General features: G+C 38.7%; 1 protein-coding gene across 1 annotated transcript in view; it reads right to left on the bottom strand.

Moving 5' to 3' along the window:
- Positions 1–24,685, bottom strand: part of LOC144090169 (ryanodine receptor 3-like) — a 77,125-nt gene that overhangs the window by 50,258 nt on the left and 2,182 nt on the right. The window contains exons 3-16 of the mRNA XM_077621496.1: positions 14,639–14,758; positions 10,775–10,879; positions 10,293–10,313; positions 7,731–7,745; positions 7,293–7,367; positions 6,878–6,956; positions 6,421–6,533; positions 5,247–5,346; positions 4,784–4,877; positions 3,640–3,708; positions 2,695–2,851; positions 1,791–1,955; positions 1,025–1,146; positions 242–422 (exon numbers count right to left, since the gene is read on the bottom strand). Coding sequence (XP_077477622.1) covers positions 242–422; positions 1,025–1,146; positions 1,791–1,955; positions 2,695–2,851; positions 3,640–3,708; positions 4,784–4,877; positions 5,247–5,346; positions 6,421–6,533; positions 6,878–6,956; positions 7,293–7,367; positions 7,731–7,745; positions 10,293–10,313; positions 10,775–10,879; positions 14,639–14,758 — 1,416 coding nt within the window. The remainder of the gene's footprint in view (positions 1–241; positions 423–1,024; positions 1,147–1,790; positions 1,956–2,694; positions 2,852–3,639; positions 3,709–4,783; positions 4,878–5,246; positions 5,347–6,420; positions 6,534–6,877; positions 6,957–7,292; positions 7,368–7,730; positions 7,746–10,292; positions 10,314–10,774; positions 10,880–14,638; positions 14,759–24,685) is intronic.

The raw sequence follows: 24,685 nt of genomic DNA, 5'->3' as shown, positions 1-24,685 counted from the left end.
GAGTAGTGACATTCGTAAGTAGAAGTACCACTGATCTATATTTGTGGGCCAGTCATGTTAATTTACACCAGTATCACCCAACCATGCCTAGATTGATCATGTGCTGTGTACTCAGAATAACACTGGTCCTCCTGACCTATGTTTGAATAATACAAATCTGAAGGAGCTAAAGACCACCATTCATAAGGAGATGTTTACCAAAAATATGTGTATCAATTGTTTCTTGTGCGTTCAAACTCACTTCTTGTTTGAAGAGATTCTGCCGGTTTTTGAGCGAGCGGAGCTTGATCTGCCGCTCTTCATGCTCAAGCTCATCATCAGGTAGCTGGAAGTAAGTGATGAGGTCATTGAGGGTTTGAAGAACCTCCTTAATGGGCAGAGCCACAAGTGCTTTGTTCTTCAAACCCAGACAATCCAGATCCCTAGCAAAAAGTCACAGACATATAGAAGCCTGGTTATGTTTCGACAAAATCCTACCTCTGATTATAATGCCCTCTAAATGAAGATAGTTATAACAAACATGATGTTTAAGCCATTGGGCGCATCCAAGCTGAAATGCTGATTTCCGCTGGCTAAAAATAGCTCGTGTCGTGTGCATGAGGGGGGGTGAGAGGGGATGTGTGTCACCTCTTCAGGCGAGGCTGACACACTCACATGTTTGGGCCATGAGTGCTTCCAATTCCACACATGGGACACAAGATAGATAGCCTAATGACAAATAGAGGTAGTCAGCTGACTACCTTAGTCAGCGCATTTTCTCTTATGTTCCCCTGTTTCCTCTTTGAATATGGAGCGTATGTGGGACAATTTAGAAATGCATGAATGAACCACTGACTGAGTTATTTGATGCTGTGGTACATATGACTTAATTCAAATGTTATTACAATCTGGCAGAACTTTACATAGGGACATTGAGCACCATTTGAGAATTTGTGTGATGTACCCGAAAAGTTCATCACCAGGATAATTTGCAATAACCTCAAAAAACCCAAGTACATTAAGAACCAGAAGCACATTTGCATACCTGATGAATCTGTTAAATAGGAGTGTTGTGTTGCGAATGATACGTGCTGCACGAGATTCCTCGTGTTGACAACGCTGCAGAGTCAAGCCGTCGTCCATGTGACCTTCAGAATGTAGACATGCCTTAAGGGGACATGGTGGAGAGAGATATGATTGTAAGATATAGTTATGATTGCAATGGTACTTCAAGGTGGGGATATCAGGAGGATGTTGAGCTTTTTTAGTTGAAGAGACAACTTCTTGCTTTACATTCAAGGCTGGGATAAATTCTGCCAGGCATTACAATCAAATCATTACCCTAAAGCTAATTAGCTTAGTAGTTCATTCATTATTATCCTCACAAGTGGGGTGTTGGAGCCTATCCTAGCTAACAATGGACACCAGGCGGGAGACAACCTGAATTTGTGGCCAGTCAATTGCAGGAAACAAGGAGACGGACAACCATTCAGGATCACACTCATACCTAGGGGCAATTTAAAGTGTTCAAACAGCCTACACAACATGGTTTTGGGATGTGGGAGCAAACCAGAATACCTGGAAAAAACCCACGCAAGCCCGGGAAGAACATGAATATTCCACACAGTGAGGATCCTAGGTCTGTGAGACCGACGCGCTAACCACTCACCCAATGGGCTGCCTACTTTAGTAGTTAGTAAAGTTCATTATTATCTACCAAATTTCAATCAAATATTAAGTTCATTGTATATGCCTCTGCATTACATCTAATATTAAGAGAAAATGATGTCCGCTTTAGGTATTACACTCACTCGTCTCTTAAGCGGGCCCAAACGTGCAGATTTGACATCGGGTGCTTGGTAGGAGAGCCAGAGTCCCGTGGCCACGTGCATTATGAAGCTGAGTGAGTCGCCATATTTAATATCCGCTACACCCATCCCTTCAGAGTCTCGCTTAGGGATCTGCTCAAGCTTCTCCTGTATAGGGAAGGAGAGAGAATAAAGCTGTCATTGTATAAAACATGCATATATATATATATATATATATATATATATATATATATATATATATATATATATATATATATATATATATATATATATATATATGACGTTTAAAATGCATCATAATCATAGCCTAATATTCACTAATTACTTTATCTGAGTATTGCTACTGGCTGTTAATTATCAAAAGTGCTGTGCAACTAGGTAGAATAATTACCAAATGGCTGAAAACATTGACTAAATTACACTGTGTTATCGCAGATGACAAGAAAAAGCAAGAGGTGTCTTATGACGTTTTTTCTACGTAACAAGAACTATCTTACCAAAACGACTTTTACAAGTGACTTGAAAGATCCAATAATAAATGACTTTACATTATTCAAGACAGTACGATGGAAGATTCAAAATTGGCTGGATGTAGTATTTTAAACCTTCTACACGGAGAATGTAGCATATTGGTGGGTTCCCTAGGAGTCGAAAAGTTTAGCTACATTAACCTAGAAACTAGATTCTAATAGACTTCTCATTTTCATTGCCATTAAAAAGGATTGGTAGTCCAAGTTGAGTGAGTTTTTCTTTAATGAATCATTATGGTTGATACTTATGGCAGTTTCTCATTGGCGCTCCCTTTCTGCAGACTTGTGTGACAGTTGCTCCTTTGTGACTTGGGCAACCTTTTAGCACAAAAACATGCATGTTTGTGTGATCTTGCCTTAGAAGCTCTGAAGCAGAAGGCAGTTGCATTTGTGTCAGACCTCTCACGGTCCTGTAGCACCAAGCCCCGGTCCTCAGTCAAGGCCAAGTAGTGACCAGTTGTCAGGTGTCGCAACCGGAATGGCTGACCCCAGCGAATGTGGCTCCCACTCCAGCTAAATTGTAATATTGTGCATGCAAACACAAAGGTATCACTCGACTGTGGATAATTTTATATCACAAAAGCCCTGACAGCCTAATATTCACTAATTACTTTATCTGAGTATTGCTACTGGCTGTTAATTATCAAAAGTGCTGTGCAACTAGGTAGAATAATTACCAAATGGCTGAAAACATTGACTAAATTACGCTGTGTTATCGCAGATGACAAGAAAAAGCAAGAAAGTCACAGCATCAAGATTAGACACATGGCAAAAAAATCGTCCACATTTACGGTAGACAGAATCCTCCAATTAAAAAATGGGAAAACTATCAAATTAATGTAAGAAAGGTATCGGGCTCTGTAACCACAAATTAGAATATATTTTGTTCACTGACAATAATGATCGTAATCGTGTTTATATAATTACTATGTTTTATATTATAATCCATCTGTACTGTAACCAGTCTTGCTGGTTGTGACATCATGTTTTTGTTATTGTCCCCCCATACTATTCAGGGGTTGAACCACACTGTTATCTTGGCAGTCAACTGTGCAAAAGACTAAGGTACTTGGAGAGCAATTGGAGAAAGTACTGTGCATGTAGAGTGTTAGGAAAACATGACTCCATGAGAGCTCAAAAGAGTGTAATAGCAACTAAACCTAAAATTTAATCCTGTCTCTGTAGTCAGCAAACCTCACTGCCACAGAAAAATTGTGGGTTCAGACTCCAGTTAGAGAAGGGGGAGAACAGGAAAAGGTGCAGGATTGACAAAAAATGAGAAGGGATCATTTACAGCCCACCTGATCCGTAGTGGCTCCAGTCTCCATAAGGACCTGGCCTTAGCTTTACCTATTTCATAGTTGACTATCCTGTAAACAGAAGAGGTGCACGAGTTGGTAATGAAGTCTGTGGATGCGTTAACGGTGCAGACACCACTAGAAGAGTCAAGGTCATCCATCCTTTGAGACACAACAACATTGCTTGCTTTCATTTGTCACACTGATTGTTACTGGGAAAATGTTTGACACATAAATCCATGAACAGAATAGCCTGCATCCATTGACTTGCCGACTAGTGCGTTCAAAGACAGACATGCCTCCCTCGATAAGCCACAGAAACACCTTCTATCAGTGGTTAGATAGTACCAAAGAATTGGCACGTCACTCCAAGTGACATCTCTGAGAGGAATTCATGGGACGTGCTCCTTTTGTGCAAATTCAAGGGCACAAATGGAGGAGAAGCCAAAAATGGAAATTACTATTCAGTCCTGCCTCTCACAACTGTCACGCTATGTTCTAAAAATAGATTCAGTGAGTGTGTGTGAATCTCAAAAGGAATATTCACATACAAACGCTATTATGAAAAATGGTACTATCGGAATACCTGGCCTTTGAATTCTACTCTACATTCTTCCATCCAAATGCTGCTTGCATTTGTGTGGTCACATTTGTTCATTCATCCTTCAAATTTGTAAAGCCATAGGCCACTGATGACGAATGTAAAAGCGCCACAGGGGATTGTAGCCGAGTGAAAAATATCACTTGTCAGTGAGGAAAGAAAGAATATCTGATACTATATATACCATCTTTTTCCACTCCTTTCGTGAGAGGGCCTGACACACTATCTGTTCTACTTCATCACCAGGGGTTTGATAATGTTCAGGTCAGTCGTGGGATGATTCTGTGGCTTAGACACACTTTTAAATCATCGTGCCACATTCTTATCCTATAATGTCAAACTTATCTGTGACTGCAGCAGGCTGATAAAATGAAAATGAAAATAACAAGAAAACCTTATTATGGTCCTACGAGTTTTGATGACTTGAATTTCTTCTATATGAGTCATTAAGGTTCGCCATCAATATTATAATATCTTCATTTTCTGGGGAAACCTGAAGCGTTTCACAGAACACAAGCAATTTTAACGCCTTGTTGTATTTCATACCTCTGTTGCTCTTCACTCTCGTCTGACCCCGGGATGGTCACGACCTCATCATGCCCATGAAACAGTCGCATCACATGCCCTCCCAACAGGTAGCCTATTGGAGCAGAATGCAGAAATAGACTTTTAATGTCTTGTTTTACTGCTGTGATACTGTGAAAATCTTCAGTATCAGTGAAATGTGGCAAAAAATCATAGGGAGACTTTGGCAATGAATGAGAGGCGAATCTAAACGCTGAAGAAAAGTGATAATTTTAAAGAAAAAAAATGTGAAGTTCTGGTGCATGGCTTCACTTGGGTTCAAATATATATATATATATTTTTTCTATTTCCCATTCCTTTTCTCATGTTTTTAAAAGGATCGATGCAGAGACTGATTAAAAATAAAGGCAAAAGTAACAAAAGCAAGGGGGAAAATTGTGTCTTGGAAAATAAAATAGATAAAACTGTCAAAGCAGTTCTCTACCTTCCTCTATGTTGCTGCCAGAGCAGATAGGGTGGACGTTCCACAGTGTCTGCATGAATGAAGCGTCCACTTGGATGTTACCATTAGAAATTGATAGGTGCTGTGAGGAAGAAAAAGATTGCATGCTGTATTTAATGTCACCAGGTTAAACAAACCCCCAAATGCAGACTAAAAGTCATTAGTTTCAGCATTCAGATAAAGGAATGGCAAAATATAATTAAGAACTAACTATGTGCCCACTCTTTTGTATTTTTGCGATAGGACTGGAACACAACTACATGCTGTCTGAGAATTCCTAAATCTCCTTCTGACTTCAGTTTATTGGCACCATATAATACAAACACATGTACTATGACATAATTATAATGCATTTATATTTACCCATTCAAATACAATAATGTTCAGTGTTGAATGGAACTGCCAGAGTAGCTTTCAGTTGTTTAGAAAAGCACTACATCATACAAAGCAGTAGCAGAAATATTTGTATGGTTATCTCATATTGGTTAATTACAGGTCCGAAATACACTCCTACAAGCTGACAAATAATCTGAGAAGGTAAAAAATTCTTATTATTGCAAAGAAATAATTTATGATATGTTGTTTGCATTAGATTAGATCAAGCAGAAGAACATAATGTTGCATTTAGAGATTGTTTTTTCAGAACTCCATCCAGTACATTGAGTGGCAGCTGTGTCCTGATAACGCTTTCTCCCCAGAGTACTGTGCAGCCTTTAGGTGCTGCATGTCCCCACAAACTGGTTGACAACGAGGACAGATTGCCAGATTGACATTAGAAACTCTCACATTATTGAAAGTCACGCCCCTTCTGCTATGAACATGCTTTCTGAGACTGTGTTCTAATAGTTGCAAGGGTGCAACTTTAACATGCAAGATTAGGGAGCAGAATTTAGTGTAGTATGAAACAAAGCCCCACTGCAGCGGTTGATGAGGTTGTGACAAGGGTGATAACAGCACAGGCCTCTTCCTTTACAAAAGAAAAAAAACACTGACAGCGGTATCAATCAAATTCCATCAACATGATAATCATGTAAAAAGTAAAGGTTTCCGTTAAGTTATATGACCTTTAATGACATCAAGTAAACAATTTTGGAACAAACGCGAAGTAGAACACAAAACCATTGAGAAGTGAACATGATAAGCAAAATAGACTCACAAGATACCGCTCAGAGGACACACTGACAAGGATGAGGTCATCACCAATGCGCACCTTCTCTCCTTCTGATCTCTGCTTGGAAGCGGGGTGGATTGTCCACCAACAAGCCTCACCTTTAATAATACGTATACAGGGTAACATCCATGAGACAGTAAGGTCAAACACTTCACTATTTGTACCAAACTGGCACAACAAGTGTCATCTACTGCAAATACAACAACAAAATATTATTCTTGGAAAGAAACATGGGTACTACGAAAAATATGGCAATAGACTATAAAATGTGTCGACGAGATCTAATCATCTCTGACAAAAGTAATACATTTTATGTCCACAGTGCTCTGCAGGGAATATTAACAGTGATGATAAAACAGCGCACACTGAAAATTACTCAGGAACAACCAAGACATATATCAAGAGGAGGATGAGATGAAGTTTCTCGCTCTCTTTTTTTTACCTGTTGAGTCCTCTTGTAGTCCAACATCAAATGACAATTTATCGGTCTGTGACCTTGATGTCTTCAAGCAGGCAAGGTACTGTGGGCAACATATACACAGAAACAGACACATTAAATTACCCGCCGTCTGCATTTGGACCAACAGGAACTGTAACCACCAAGTCTAGCACAAAAAGCTTTAAATATCACATTAGCCGTAACCGAGCCCACCCAAAATCTGAGGAGTTTTTTTAAGTGTGTATTATCAATAAAATTTAGTAAATTTGCACAAATTAGAAGGAAAAATATAATTTATATTACAAATGCATGTTTGATGGTATTATGACTTTGTATGATAATGGCTATAGTGCAAAAAATGACATTGCTATGATATCTATCATATTCTGTTGCTACTGTGATATAATTTTGTACTCACCATGGAGCTGAATGAGTGCCGTAGAAGGATGGCATGTCCGTATAGTAGAGTTTTGTGGCCACCACTCTGCGCTGCCTGAGAACATAATTTGCACATATACATACTGTAATTATATCAATTATACATCAACTAAAGCTGTTACATACGGTATGATCTTAGCAAGGACCTCCTCACAAAGACAGCCTCATGCTGGGCATACATATCTTAGGGAAGGGGTTATCTCCCCCAGAGATATGTACAAGTATACTACTACAGGCTCATCTTTCTAGCAATCCAACAAGAGGTATGTGGGGAATATTATAAACTACAGTCAGTCACGTCAACAATAGCTACACCCATTATGAAGTTTTAGATGCAGGAAGGGAACGGATGAGATCTCTGAAGGTGAAGATTTGGCGTTGTTGTTGTTTTTCATCTTAAAAGTCCTATGTTACTCACCTTTCTTATCAGCCTCTAGAAAGCATTAAGGTAAGACAAGAAGTTCATTATTCTAAGCCTTTCTTGTCACAATGGTTGGTGCATAATGACCAACATTCTTAATGGCTGTCAACCAGTGCGTTTTAAAGAGAAAATGTAAGAAAATGCCACACTAAATATATTTAATCACAACCTAAGACTAAGCATACATACTGCTATGACTATCCTTAATACCATTGCAGTTTGTTGCTTGCACTCTATGACAAAAGGGGGAAAGGGAAACACTGTATTGAGATGGGTTGGTGGGTATGAGGTCAGGAGTTTGCCCACAAGAAACACATTACAACTGTGAGACTTGGTTTCTGCATTGGAACACAGTCATGCTGGAACATCAAAGGGACTCATAGAAAGTTGGAACTTTCTAAAATGTATCGGTAAGCTTAAATACCTAAACTAAGCTAACAGGGAGGATCTTTCTGCAAATCGGTCACTTTGCTGGAGCTCCCTTCGATTTTTTGTCGATACAGTATTTATAAATCATGGAATTTATAACTAAATCATGCATGCACACACGTTTACTTATTCTTTACTTTCTATTTTCAGTATAAAATTGCACTGGTTGTCAGGGCGACAGCCAGACAGTAATTTGAAACCGACTACAGCAATGGCTCCCAGGGTTGGCCACGAGCAGGCTATGATTTTTTTGGGAACGGTATACTGAGTTTAATGCAGTAAGACACATGCAGCTGCAATTACTATTTCCAATAAACCCAAGTCTCAAAGCCCTATACCACTGTGAGGCAGTCATCTTTATAGGAGGATCGCCATTACTGTGATCAAGTCTAAAAAGCTTGCTTCCTTGATTTATTAAATTACAAAATACATCAGCTGTAGCTAATCGAACCATATATGCAATGAGTTTCAAATGAAGTGGATTTTAAAGATGGGTGATTAAGAATGTCATGCAGATTTCAATCACAAGTGACATATTTAATCTAACTGTGACGTCTTACAGACCATCCCTTGAAGATGTAGAACTACTGCAGCTGTTTGCATTATTTGCCAAACTAATTTGGTCTAGAAGGAGCCACAAAGAGAGCAATGAAGGTACACATAATACATCTTCAGAATAGTGCTGTCACTTTGATGGACTGATCTCATCACTGGATATCCAGTTATGTAATAATAATAATAATAATGAATGAGTAAATGCACTTAGCGCATTATATTTGTGCTTCATGATGGCCCCAACGTGTGTCCTGGCTAAATCAGTGTCTGTTGATAAGCCCATCTCTTCCGAGCCCTCCTGATTTCAACGCCTCAACCTAGACATACAAAATCCAGCTCCTCTTTAATGAGCAACATAGCAGATATGCATTAAAGTTCCTAATGTTTCTAAGCATCAAACCAAAGTTGATTTGGATCTGAATCCTGTGCATTTTGAGCATACCCAGACACTTACACTGGTGATGTGCTTGTCAGCATACACTAGCTGCCGAGACCAAGACTTTCCCAAAATCAAGCTCACAAGACTTGTACAACTGAAGATCAAGACCAACACCAAAACTAGTCTAACACCACTAAGAACACAATGAATGTATAGTGTAAGTCCTTATTTAACTATATATTTGTGTATCTAGCCAGGACATAGCAGTAACTAAGCAGTTCTTCTTCTGCCGCATGATGTAATAGCTCATGACACACTATACAGAGCCTTTAGATATTAATGTCGGTATACTCTCATAATGAGAACTGCCTGTATTTTGATCGTCTAGCCAATACACTTTGTGAAATTCATTCCCCAATTTATATAGAGTTCTGAAAGCTATGTCATTCCCCCTTGCCGCTGTGAGTATTAATAAAATGCTCATTACCTAAATGAAATACATAAATATGTTGTGCAAGAGGTCTTCTTTCTGTGTGTTCTGATCTATATATTTATCTCATTTAAACAGGCGCCGTATTAGAGGACTAACAATGGAACCGTGGTAAAATATGTCTAATTGAGCGTTACCTTAATGTTTAATATTTTGAGCTGCCTTTTCCCAAAGCATCCCCTAATTCTGTGCTTGCACTTCCCAGGAGTAGCGGAACCAATGGTCTCGTCTTGTCAAAGACAACCGTTTGCAAATGCAAAGCTGCAGCCCTAATACATCCATTTATCACATGACAAGGCAATGAATATGAGCCGCTAACAGCTCGAGATTTATTGGAATCCTCAACGTCATTAGCCATGTAACATTATGGAGTGAACTGTCTAAAAAGTATCAAAAAAGGTTTATTTTTAAATCACCAATGTATCGAATTGTGCTCCTTTACTTAAGATACCTTCATCTTACAGTTATTGGCAACATTTCACATAGACACAATTAATAAAAGATAGTCTGGTAAAATCCCAAAACGAGTCTCTTCATAGGGGGTATACTCAGAAGGCCATAAAATGAATAGGTACAGCAGTAATCCAAATCAACCTCAGTTCTACTGTAATTATGAATAATAATGAATGAGTGTGACTGTGGGAATCACATCATTGTTGTCATGCAAGAGAGACTAGGAGGAAAATGCTATCAACAGTGAACATACCCATCGATCCGGGCCGCGTGTCTACCATGTGGAGGATGGAAATTGAACATAGAAATAAAGGACAAAGATGGCATAATAGACATCAATGTGATAAGAAACACACGGCAACGCTAAGAGAAATAATAACAAATGATAATATAAATGCTACTTGTATATATTAAATGGACACCTAAGCACCATCTTGTCTCAATATTCCCAAAGTAGCTTGGTAAAGTTTCTACCAAAGAAAACTGAAGCTACATTAGACTACTGCATCTCATTCGTCCTCATTAATACACACGCAGGCCAAGACCTCTTTGCAATTGGGGTCCCCTGGTCACTGCAGTGGTTATTTAGACTCTTAATCTCTAAACCCAAATTAGGCTGACTGCAGACCCACACAGCCTGCAGAATGACAGTATAAATCTACAATGGTCGTGTGTGTGTGTGTGCGTGCTTCAATACACAAGCATTTTTCTTCATTTGTGTTCAGCTTTGCTCACCCCTTCACTGTTCTGTCCGCTTTTAGACAGCATCTCTTGAAGGGCCCGTACAGACAGGGACTGTTCCAGCACAAAGGTACAGATGCATAGGTCTGGAGGGACATACTGCAGCAACAGAACAGAGGAGATTAGGTTTGTAATTTGGACATATGACATTACTTTAATGTTTCTTTGTGGGAATGTATTACACAATTTAAGAAAAACAGTGCATCAAATTAACACCTCCAAATGCTCACTTCCTGTGCATATTTATGTACTACACTTTGAGAAGTTACAGAGTAAAATTGTCCATAAAGCTGCAGTCACAACTTCAGTTTGATTTTGCTATTAGACATACCTCAGCTGTCATTTTGATAAGACATAGTCTGTATCTTGGCCTTGCCTCCCCAGGCTGTGATTCTATAACATTTTTTTGAAGAACTGCTAGTGGGGGAATATATGGATTACTCAGATGTCATTATTTTATGTTTTTTATTATTTTATGCCCCCACCAAAATCAGCATCCGGTGTATGTCTTTTAGTGATCCATGATATTTTTATAAGGTAATTTAAAACACTTAATCACTTATCACTCAATCATTTATATGGCCAAACATATCATATTTGGTATTTGCATTTTAGGCATTGTGATATTTTTTCCTTGAGAAAAAAATTTGTATCATATGAATATGATAAAAATTTAAGACAAATTATATTGAATTTTATAATATTCAAATTCCAGGAGACCATTAAAGGCTCAGAGTCTAAAGAATTTTGGGGTCCATTATTTAGTGGTTTGGGCTATATAGGATTAAACATTTTTTATTGAATACATTGATTTGTGTAAAAAAATAAAATTCTGTGAGAATATTGCATTACATAACTTGTGCATTACAGACAGTAAGACCTCAAACATATGCACTGGTAGGAATCAGTGCAAGGGAAAGGTAATGTGATACCATATATCTGTGTGGAAATAAAACTAAACGGCCGGATGGGAAGCAATTCAGCCCCACCCAACTCAGTGCCTTAGGATGATTAAAAGCAGACCTTGACCCCCTCCGAATAATGTTAAGCCTCTACACTCTACAAAGCATGATGGTAAAACGAAGCTGCTGGGGAGCTGGAAGGGGTGATGAGCATTCTTTTCTCTTGAGATGCTCTTTTACTGGGCAAAGCAAGGAGAACACTTTACATCGGGTTGTGGCCTGTTGTCTGACATGGCACCTAATTTATCACAAAATGTATGCAGAAATAACCAGAAAGTTGTTTCCTTTCTTCAGCTTGACACTGCGTACAGAGGACAGTGAAAGATCTGGCTTAATATCCTTAATTGGCATTCATATCAAGACACTGACAGGATTGAGCTGCTGGTAGTTAATCACAATCAAAAGGCCAATTGATTGGTTACCGCATAATGCTATGTACATCTAATCCATCTACCGTTACGCTGCCCCTGTGGGGAGCTCACCCTCATACCGTAGTGTTCACAGTGGTGTTTGTTTGTCTATTTGTCTTAAACAGGGACAATGTAGCAGGGGGAAAACAATAAGCAAACATCTTTGTTTGACCCGATAGGGTGAAACTTATTTTATTTGATACGGGAATTTTTAGAAAACAACTAAAGGAATGGATGCTGGAACAAATCTTGATAATAAAACGCAAAGATACAGTTTAATTTGTCCAATGTGTACGAGTGGAGAAAATTTTAAATAATAACCAATAGCGCACAGAAGTAGGGAAAGTTGCTGTTGTCAGACATTTTAAATGTCACTACCAAATATGAATATACCATATTGTCCCATCTACTCATCAAAAAATGGCAACACACTGTACTATGTGCATCTTTGCATCATTTGGAGAAACAAGCTTAATGGATCCAGGAAAACTGGGTCTCAGATGGAGAAATGAGGAAGACAGAGACAGATTGCACAGGTACAGGAGCCTTTGTTTGCAATTACAGAGGTCAAACGTTTCCTGCGTTTTTTCCCCAGGTTTGCACACAGTAAGAGGGATTTTGGCCCACTCCTCCTCACAGATCCTTTCTAGATTAGTCAGATTTCTGTGCTTTCACTGAGAAACACAGACTTTGAGCTCCCTCTAAATCTTGGGATGGTACTCATCATTATTCTTCATCCAAAAAATGTTTGCGGAATTATAACCAAAAACTTCTATTTTGGTCTCATCTGATCACAAATCTTTCCCCGATGACTCTTCTGTATCATCCAAATGGTCTTTGGTAAACTAAAGATGTACTTGGACATGTACTGGTGTAAGCCGGGGAACCTTTCGTGCCATGCACAGTCACCTTGAAAACAGTGGTCCAAGCTCTTTTCAGGTCATTTACCAAGTAATTTCATGTAGTTCTAGGCTGATTCCTCCCCCTTCTTAGTATCATTTTGATATCTTGCATGGAGCTTCGCTCCGAATGAAACTGACCATCAAGTTTAGCCTCTCCTATTTGCTTAATGATCGCTCCAACAGTAGACCTTTATTCACCAAGCTGCTTGGCAATTTCTCCGTAGCCCTTTCCAGCCTTTGGAGGTGTACAATTTTGTCTCTGGTGTGTTTGGACAGCTCTTTCGTCTTGGCCATGTAACAGGTTTGAGTCTTACTGATTGTATAGAGTGGAAAGGTGTCTTTATGCAGCTATTGACGTTAAACAGATGCTTCTGATTCAGGATAATATACATATCTCCCTCACAGTGGACATGCACCTACGATGTAAAGTTCAGAACCCTCTATGATTTCTAAGAGGGAGAACTTGCAAGATAGCAGGGTGTTCAAATACTTATTGAACTGACTATAGGTCTAAGAAATGTGGAATTTGCATATTTGTACTCCAGGTTATTTATAATAGATGTAGCCTATTGCTTAAACATCTTCCAAAAATGAAAAAAGCACATGTTTTGGGTTGCTGTGCTTCAGTTACTGAGATCTACAGATTAGATTCTTATTACTGAATTGTTCATTAGTAGGTTACACACTTTTGCGCTTCAATGATGTGACACTATGCTCTACACATGCGTATACTGTGTCCACTCAGTGGATTAAAACAAGAACCTAATTCAGTTTTTCAGGACCATACTTTGGTGAGGAAACAAACCATAAGAAGCTGCAGTTGCACACACTACAAAATGCAACATCAGCTCTAAACACACCGCTCAGCAATAATAAAGTTGAAAGCAGTTACAGCAACTGACAACGTCGTCTGTGAAATAATCCATCAAAAATGTCCAGGGGTGTACCGGTCATTGTAGCAGATAATCATCATATAGCAGGTCCACAGAAGCAGACTCATCTCGGAATATTTACAAGAAAAGCTCATGAAGGAGGCTGCAGTAAAAGCAAGCTGATAATGTGCTTTTGCATCTCCAGTTGAATTCACTGATTGTTTGCTGCAACAAAAAAAGAGCGTAATGGATGTTTCGTTCATGATGCGCCCTCACCTGGGTGAACACAACCTGTCATCCATTTCACATTGGGATAACTGAATATATTTATTACCCAGAAAAAAAGAGCAATGTTTTTTGAAAAGGGGACTTTATATAGAAACTTCTATTCAGTTTTTGTTAGATTTTTTTGGGGATAGTTGTATTCATGCTGAGCCATCGCCTAGTTGAAAACAATTCATCATCCATTTCATATTTAGATGACTAAATTTAATTATTTTCAATAAAAAGACTAAGATAGCTTTTGATAAAGGGACTTTTTTGTATTCACTGTTTGTTAATTTGGAGTGGCTAGTTCCATTCTCAGATCATGGTTTTCCTACAGTTGCATCAGTCAGTTTGTATACCTGTCACTGTGGATACAACAGACATTAAAAAATGAATGAATGTATGGAAAGATGAAAAGTAGATACATAGTAGTTTGTGTGCCTACCTTTGCCTCGGACGTTGGCTCAAGATAACATAGCCGGTTGCCCAATCCTTCGGCAGCCAGGCAAAACTTTCGATTTTCCTTCTGAATGCAGGCCACGCACTGAAGCACCACTTCATCATCCTGTCAAGACAAAACAGACTTCAATCTGGGTGTGCACTCATGTAGAGCACATGGCCACCCTGAATCTTTTGGACAGGAACCTGAAATCTAGGTACTACTTTTGGACTTTTCAGCATTTTGTTCAGTACTACTTAGGGAGTGCATTACTGAATGCAAAAAGGTAAATAATTTATGACCACACTAAACTAAGAAGGCATATGGTGGGGTATTCGAGTATTTGACCTGACATAAACTAGTTTATTCATATACAATTGCCAGGAGGGAAAAAAACACTATGCAGCATGTATAACAGACTGCTTAACTGTATTTTAGAGAAGGCTGTAAAAAGCCAAAAAATAAATACAAAAATGAATACAAAGCCAACACCTTAACCATGTTTATCCTAGCAGAAAGATACTTGCTAGATAAATTGAAAAAGCACAGAATAATTTCCTTCTGATTTGTAATAGCATGTAAAAAATAAAATAAAAATAAAAAATAAATAAAAAAATGCCAGGATTTCCAGGACGTCATTTCCCAGAATGAGTGGATACAAAATAAAGATTATCAAACATACAGTCAAACATTTCTAGCAAACCTACCCGTCAATCTATTTCCAACAATGCTTATTCATACAGGATGTAAAAGAATTTGGAATCATAAAGTACATGCCATAACTGTCCAGAAATTGATTTAATGCAGTCCGCAGCAAAACTGGGACTGTCAAAATAACTTTTATACAAAACACTTATAGTATGCAATAAAAAAACACTGATTTAAAACACACACAAATAAATATGTACTATATATGATTAGCTGAATGGCTGGCCTCCAATTCTGGGATAGACTCCATTACCCCCTGTGAGGCTTATTAGGATAAGCGGTTCAGAAAACGAATGAATAATGTCTTCTATTTGTTTCAACATTAACTGAATCCTAAATGCATAGTATGCACTAGATATTTCCCTACCAGGGTGCATAATCATTTGATATTCTTCAAGCATAGCTAGCATACAGTACTGCGGATATATTGAGCACTCTAGTACACCACACATTTTACGCTTAAAAGACACAGTGTTTTTCTCTCTCGCAAATGGCAAATTGGGAGGGTTTTTTTTTCTAAATGTGTTGATCAAACACATCCATAGCTGATCCCTTTGAGCTCTCCCAATCTCCTTAGGGATATTTACACTGTTTGTATGGTGTGAATTAAGTTGAATGAACTGAGTTAAGCGCTCTAGGATTTGGAAGAAAAAAACTGTCTGTATGAATCAATGCATATATATAATAGTTTGTTCATGCCACATTACTACTGCAAATAAGAGTATGATTTTTTTAAATACATCACAAATGCCTGGGCTTGTCTTGTTAGGCATGGTGATGGATTTTTAAAATCATTTGTATTATTATTATTCATTCATTTTTCCGTTCCGCTTATCCTCATAAGAGTTGCGGTGGTGCCAGAGCCTAAACCAGCAAACTGCAGACAATAGGCAGGGGGACGGGGGGCAAATTGGCTTCTAGCCAATCGCAGGGCACCATGAAACAAACAACCATTCATGCTCACACCGATAGCTATGGACAATTTAGTGTTCAAACAACTTATACCATGCACGGTTTAGGGATGTGGGAGGAAACCGGAGTACCCAGGAAAAAGCCCACGCAGAATCGGGGTGAACATGCAAACTCCACACAGGACGGTCGGAATCCACCAGGTATTGAAGTCTCCATCTCAGAACTATAAGGCGGACGTGCCAACCACTCTGTCATCCTATTATAATTTGTCATTTATGGATGTCTTCAATTGCCTGGCAACCAATTTGGGTGTTTGGTAGGCTTCAGCACCCTCGCATAGGAGGATAAGCAGAAGGGAAAATGAATGAATGCATAGAAATGTACATGTTGGATTTTTGTGTGTGTATGTATGTATGTATGACTAACTTTTCAAACCTAATGAAAACATTGCTAATATACAAGGGTTGACGTTGAAATAACCCTATCATACAACATTCATGCAGATGGCTCAACTCCCTGACTGCAGTGCTTCTGCTTAAGTTTTCTTCCACTGTTGCGAAGCACTCACTGCCTGCATGATTGGATATGAGTTCAATTATCCCCCTTTGCCAGAAGCTACTTCTGCAAAATGATTTTTTCTTAGAACAGAACTGCTAAAAACATGCATCTACTGTTGCGGAAAGAGTATGATAGTGTTGAAGACTATAAATGCTGAACTTGTACTAGTTACTTTAGCAATAGCAGACTAAGCAGAAATCTGCTGATATGTGGCGTTATGGGACGGGAAAGGGGAGGGCGGGAAATTGTTATACAATGGCCAGCTGCATTATTTAATGTGAGGAATGTGCTGAGAGCAGATTGTGGTGGTAATAAAGTAGCAATATCCATAAGCATTTCTGTTACAGTACAGCATGATGAAAAAATTCCTAAGACAGTGACTCCATGTCTCTGATGCATGCATGTAGTACATTTTGGTACTCATTTGTGTGTTGGGGAGGGTTGCGTGGAAATCGAAAATATAAGCCTTAGGCCGCCAATGGGCAGGGCACACTTTTTTTAGTTGGGCTATATGGTATCCAGTTTAGAAGAAGGTTCAAATTCTGCGTAATTGCTCTTTCTCTCTGTTTTTTATTTGTTATATGTATATTTGCATTGGTACATGAAGTTTTTCCTAATGAACCAGTTTTCTACAATGATACCTCATTGCCAGCACCTTCTTGCTAAAATGAATTGAACATATATCACCGTGACTCATAGTGAATATGTTGAATTGAGTGATATAGAGTCCTTTTAAGTCTAGGGTTGAAAATCTCCCTAGCTCAGGATCAAGGATATAAATGTTACGTGAAGACCCACAGCTCTATAATGCCATCAAAGAGAACAATTTTATTATCTGAAGGTAATGTTGGGCTCGAGTTGAGTCTCCAAGGGTACCTTAGATTGAATTTGGATTCTTTACGATATATTCCTTTCACACTCTCTCATTTCACTTGTCTTGTGTTAATCTATAATCCTGCAGTCTGCATTGTGTGCCTACTGCAACCACACTGTACAATCCATTTACCTCTGAGACCTGTGTGTGTAGCACTAGAGCATTTAAATGAGAGCAATATGGCATTTTTCCGGTTTCAACCCACCACCCTCTTTGGATGCATGAGATAAAAGACAAGACTTTTGGAGTTTTTTTGCATCGCGAAAATAAAGTGTTTGGAGCGTCTGCTCTTCAAAATGCACTATTGTATAGTGCATCGGTATAGTGACCATACCAATCACCAGACTTAATCTCTCAGAGCGTATTGGACAGGGTAAACTTGGGCCGGAACCCACCAGAGTTCGATTCCATCTCCTTGCATCCAATAAAAATCTAGCAAAAAGCAATACCAAACTTGTATATTCTGTGACTTCACATGTTCACAAGATTTCCTGTAAATTGTTGAAATTAATTGAATGAATAACAAGTACTAAGTAAGAACGTAGCATGAGTGACATGTTCAAATCCCAAGTCACATAGTACACAGGAAAACATGAGATCTATAATTGCCTATAGATGCGAAAAGATCTAAATACAACCCATTTCATAGTAGATCATTGGCACTGGGATTCCACAATATGGCAGCAAAGCACTATTCAGCCCACTCTAGGTAAAATAATGAGAGACAGTTGTTGAAATGTTGGATGCCCTAAATCAAATGCCATAACCCAAAAATATGTACTATATGATTCCTTTACAGTCAAGGAAAGCAACTTTGAATAGGCTCATAGGAAAGGTCATTTGTAAATGTAATAAAGACACAGAATAAAAATGTACATGTAAAATAGAGGGCCAATTAAAGAAATACATTATCCAAATGTGCTCCATGCTCTATCAAATTAGTGAAGACAATTCCTTTCAAACATAAATATTCACGGTAGAAACCATGACACTTTAATGAACTCTGAATGTAGATAAAAGCCCTTCCTGGTTTGGAGGTGTGAAGCCTGTCTGCTTGTGACAGTACCAAAACACTGGCTGTGGGAATAAAGTCTGTGTCATTTCTCCTTGTAGCAATGCTTCTGCAGGGTGATAGTTTAAATGTGACAGGCAGGATTTTTTCATTTAGCTTAAGTCTCTTAAAATAAAGGTTATACAAGAGAAAAAAATAACCTTGTCAATGAGATGCCTGAGTATTGTATTATTTTCACCGTCATACATGACGTTATTGGGGTTATGAGGCAGCATGACAGTAGGGGTCTGTTCTGTTAGAAACAATTCCCTCCTCCTCGTTTACCAAGGGAATTGAGGCTTTTTGTGAAATTTTCTGTATTTTTAGGTAAAAGGGTTTCTTGGAGCCCCAATGGGGGAGATGCACAAGAAGTACATTTGTCATACCGTGTACACAAAGTGAATTCTAGTACTTCAGTTTCCAGTAAAATGTCAATAGGCACCAATTGTGTTTCTAAACTCAGTAGTCATAATGCTGCTACTTTACTAGTATCAAACTAAATTTTTAAACAGCTGCCTTTCGGTGTAATAAATGCCAATCCTTCCTTGATATAAGAGAAAATCGTTGAATTTTCACATCACTCTCTGTGTGACACACTCATTTTTAATTTTACCTTTCTAGATTGACTTAATCGAAATTTGCCATAATATAACACATGAGTTCACCATATTTAACCACTAGAGAGTCGGGAATATATTAACCATCTAGGATTAATTTCCTAAAATTGTTTATCGTAAACATGAGTCATGCGCAAACTTCAGTCTTTTCCAGCTTACTTTGGACAAGGCACCTTATAAAGGTCCCCAATTATTGGTAGGACACTTTTTACAACTTGACAATTACAAAAATGCTTTTGTACAACTCAAAATCATATGGAGGTTTTAAACTGAGAATGGAACATGGGGAAAAAGCCAAGGAGAAGACATAAAAAGAGGAAAAACATGCATATCACAGAAGAAAGACTGCAGCTGATATTGAAATCGTAAACCTCACAACTTTATTCTACTCATAACCAGTATCTACAACAATTCATGTATCATTGACTCTGTTAGTTTGCTGAGGAAATGAATGATTCTTATTATTTTGCATATTTAAGGTATCTCAAATTAATTGGAATTAATTATTGTGCTGTACCAGATGTCAATTGATCTATATGTATTTAGATCATGCTTATTGATTAATAATGGCTATCAGATTGTTTCAAATGTTCCTATTTTGGTTGAAAAAACTCAAGTTTTGAGACTTGATATCCTATTTATTTATGGCCTGTCCAATTCCTTCTCCATGTTCAAGTAATAATGTAGCTTTGTTTGTAGAGAAGAGCTAAGAGTCTTTCAGCTGTGACACTGATATGTCAAGCACTGTTTGCTGAGGGGCTGTTGATAATATTCAGGTGAAGAGTTAATGACTTGATGTGTCAGCTAAGCTCAGCTGAGATGCGATAAGACAATATTTGAGTGGAGAAGAATGGAAGAAATTGTGGCAATTTATTAGAAAATAAGAACAAACATGTTAAAGTAATAGTAAATAGGGAACAACAGACAAAATAGGCCCCTGTTAATGTAACATATTACCAGTTTTATGGATAGCTATAGCCTAGAAAACACAACAAAACAAGTTGTTGACGGTCATAGTGAAAAAATAAAAGATATAAGTTGCACTTGAGTATAAGTCACAGGCCCAGCCAAACTATGAACTTGTAGTGCTTGTTAAACCTGGGCTCTGAAGCTCCGTCAAAACATTACAATTTGTACTTGCAGTTTAATCATTGCAAATAACGCTATATTGAAGCACTTGCCCAAAGCTTCAAATGTTTCCTGATGGGATATGCCTCAAGCCTTAGAGACAGATTCTACCCTCCCCTTTTGGGCAAAGTAAGAGCACCAGATTGCTGCAGTTAACACCTCTCTAAATGGCTTACTAGGGGCACTGCGGGAAGGAAGAACATTGAACCACATTACAGGCAGATAGCAGAAGTGATGCGTGTAAGAGAATGATTCACAAGCATGGCCAAAAGAAGGAAGACTTTTAATGAATAATATGTGACACACTGACATTGTTTCTGTGGAAACATGCCTCGTCGCTTTCAGGGCATGCTCATCCTCTTGAGAGAGAGAGGAGGGGATAACAAACTCGTATCCCTCCATGCACCTAATAAGCACTTGGCTTCAGTTAAGATGTAGTCAGAGCAACCAAGTCATTTTGAGTTTACATATATATGAGGTCTCAAAATGTGCTTACTTAATTCTTGTCGTTCTTTTTGGTTAGGGCTCAAACTAGAATTGCCACTCCTTCATTATTTGTGAGTGACCACAAAATCAATTGTTAGGTATAATTTAGGGACGTTTGCGTAGCAATAGTTGGACCTGGATTTTTTTTCCTTGTTTTCTCAGGGTCGATTAATTAGGTCAATTAATTAGATCGAATAATTGCGGGATTGTATGTATGATTGTCAGTACAAATGGTTACCTGTCTCTGTGTATGGCCTACAACTGGCTGTTTTTCAGTCCAAGTCAATTTTGTGATTTTGGTTTAGGTTTATACTAAGACGAAGGCTTTTCGAAATAATACCGTTGAAAAAAATCTTACTGCATAAACAATTTGTTCTCAAACGCATACTGATCATAAATCTACAATATCATATAAAGGTATCGAACCAACTACACCATTGTGTAGGCTCAAGTAATGAGCACACATCATATCAGAGGTATAACCCAGAGAAAAAAAGAATCACAGATAACTGCTTCTTTCATTGCCTTGCTAAATATTCACACTCTGACACGCAAGATCAATCAGGGCTGCTTGCCGCATGCCACTGACACTAGTGTGGAAATTTCTTCATTTGGTAGCACAATCAATAGCTCATTAAAGCAGGTTTACACATGCATGTCTGTGAGCTCACAGTCTAGCTCAGTTCTCGCTTCCTAAAATGACCAATTTTACCTATGGAACTTCATTATGCAACAGAAGGAAATTAGCACCGCCAAACACCACTATAGTGACAAATCAATATAGTTAAGCTTAGCACAAGTAATATGAACTTGTAAAGGGTGATTCTAAATGAGAAATTTGAGGGATTTCACCAATAATGTTGCCTCAGCGCAGTATGGACTAAGCCACATTTTGAGGACGTTTAAAGTTCCACTGTCACCTCAGGGAGTACTTTACTGAATTTGGTAGGTGGGAGTTCACTGACCCACATCCTGTAGTCATTATGTTTTTAAATTGAACCAAAAATGCTCAACACGCAGTTTTAATCCAAATTCAAATCTTCCACTTTTGGCCTTTGACGTCAGTAACCGGAAGCGACATATGAAAAGGGAGGTTTTTCACATGCAGCGCCCATATACAACATGTAAAGATATATACTATACATATCGTAGTCTATATGTATATCCAGCCTACTTGTGTGGACTCCCCATGCCTGCGTGGGATTCATCCCACGTTCCAAAAACACACATGGTGATTGGGCACTCCAAATTGAAATTGCACATAGGTATGAGTGTATGCACGCGAATGGTCATTTATGCCATTGCAGCATGTGATTGGTTTGCCCGTCATTAGTTGGGACAGGCTCCAATACCTCCCCGCCCCTTGTGAGGACAATGGAAATTCGGCATGCAAAATGAATGAATAAACATATATTTGATTGTAATAGTGAAAGGAAAAAAGCAGTAAACAAAATTCTAGGTAGGGCGAGGAAACTGAGACTGATGTGTCAACACATACTGATTACCACATTTGACACTTAACGCCTGCTCCGTGTTGTTCACCATTTTTCTTCCCTCCGGGTGCAAGTAATTAATATTTGCTGCCTATACCCTTCCTCTATTTTACTCGACCAAGAGTCATAGCCATGATCCAAAGTGAGACCGGTGGCTTCACATAAATAAGCCGAGAGCTGCCCTAGCATATGAGTCACAGAGCGAGTCTAGCCTTTTAAAAGTCACTAGGCTCACTCACACTAATAATAAGTTACCAAATGTTATATTTTCCTTGTGCGCAGCCCTGCAACAGTGAGGTTGCACTTGTTTGTGCACTTATCGTCCCAAGGCACGCTTTTCTGAATCCCTAGTTTTGCTTCCAACTGTGTCCACTCTAATGGCACAACACACAGTAAACTGCCATTCATTAGGAGAACTACTTTGTGGTTAATACGCAGTGTGATTCATGTGATTGTAAGCTTCTGTTCTATTCAAATTAGTCCAGCTCATTATAAAGCCACCGTTGGTGCATCTTGGCGTACGTCCAATTCCAATAAGGATGTATACACAATATGTTCCTGCAGCCTTATAACAACAGTTTGGAGGAAAGGTTTCACTGAGTCTCCTGGCACGCAATCAGCACGGCTCCTCTTCCTGTCAACACAATACTGTATTACCCACAACCTAGACAACTTCAGGCATTCCCTCACTTCTTTTCATCTCTTCCCTCGGAGTTGGCTTTATAGGCAGTAGTCCAGCAGGGGTAATTTCTGCTTCCACTCCAGGGAAATTACTTTCTGTTGTTGGAGAAGAGGCATTTTTCAAACTGCTTTATCAAGCGCTTCGACGCCAATAACGAATGGCATTTGAATGCCGGCGAGAAACATACAGCCTCCAAATACAGAAAGCATCCAAGTGGTGATTTCAATACATGGCACATCATCTTAACAGTCAGTCTACTGCATGGGTGCATTCAGGCTGTTCTGTTTATCTAGGTTTACATGTATCCATGTTGAGCATTCTTTTATGCAGGAATGAACTGAGAATTGAGCACCTATGATATACAAGTATAGTGTGTGCGGTCTTCATATGTGTGCGTTTGTGTGTGTAAGCACGCATTTATCCCTTCATCCATGTCGTGCTTGGACTGATGAATAATTTCTGCACTATGTTCTGTTGTGGCACGTCTGGTGCAGCCTGACTGCACCACAAAGCTCCACATTTGTATTCAATGCACACCAAGCTCATTCACTGACCTAAAAGTACCAAATCCAAAAATAGGCATACCTTTAAAAAATGCAGTTGTGAAATTATGCTAAATATATTCTTTCCCGGGAAAGATGAGCAGAAATGTCAGCTTCTTTTAGGAGCCATGCTGATGTGGTGACCTCTATGCACTGCGGTTAAAAGGTTGAGTGGCTGAGAGTCGCGGGGGTATCGGACGACAGCGAGGCAGAGGAAGGACCATTTTAAAAGATCACTGCTGTTCTTGGGGGCGGTAAGTGCATCAAGTACACATTAAGGACTCCATGACTTATGCGCGTCATTCAAGCTAAAATTCTGTGGCACAGGGTCAAGTTTCTTGGATCCCTGTTCACATCTGACCGTTATATTTGGGTATAGCCATTTGATAATTGCATAAAAATGTCTAAACATTGACAAAGACAAAACAATCACTAGGAAATCTGCTTTCTACTACATTTCCAATATTTATATATAGGAGTCCTATGTGCAAAGATTTGACTCTCCTTGAATTTGACCATGATTGGCCACATTATGTCTTTATCTATTTTCGTCAACAGCATTCCTGTTTTCTCAAACGGGAACCGAGACATCCTGCACTACATGTCACATTCAAACAGATTCTTGTCGGCCTATATTGTAGTGAATTGCTATGATCAGGAGTGACAGTGAATATTAGAATAAATCTTGGTAGCCTTAGTTGCATAGTCCTTTGCTGCACAGATCAAGCCTGGAGCAACTGTCTGCCCTCACTGCCAGGCTACGACATTAAAATGCATTCACCGACCCCAACATTAAGTACACCGGCACAATGTGATAAGCTGTAAAAAGTCAATTATGTTCAGTTTTTTTTTCTCTAACGAAACACCTTTTGCTGTGGCTGTAGTTTTATAAATGCCTTGCATCATTTTTGTGGATTGATTCAAATAGTGTAAAGAAAATATTTGAAATATTTGATTTCTCTCTTGGCACTTTAATTAAACAGTAAAAAAGCGCAAACCCTT

This window comes from Stigmatopora argus, chromosome 15 (assembly GCF_051989625.1).
Source record: "Stigmatopora argus isolate UIUO_Sarg chromosome 15, RoL_Sarg_1.0, whole genome shotgun sequence".
NCBI classification, from domain to species: domain Eukaryota; kingdom Metazoa; phylum Chordata; class Actinopteri; order Syngnathiformes; family Syngnathidae; genus Stigmatopora; species Stigmatopora argus.
Note: the sequence above shows the minus strand (reverse complement) of the source record. Positions and strands in the feature narration are given on the sequence as shown.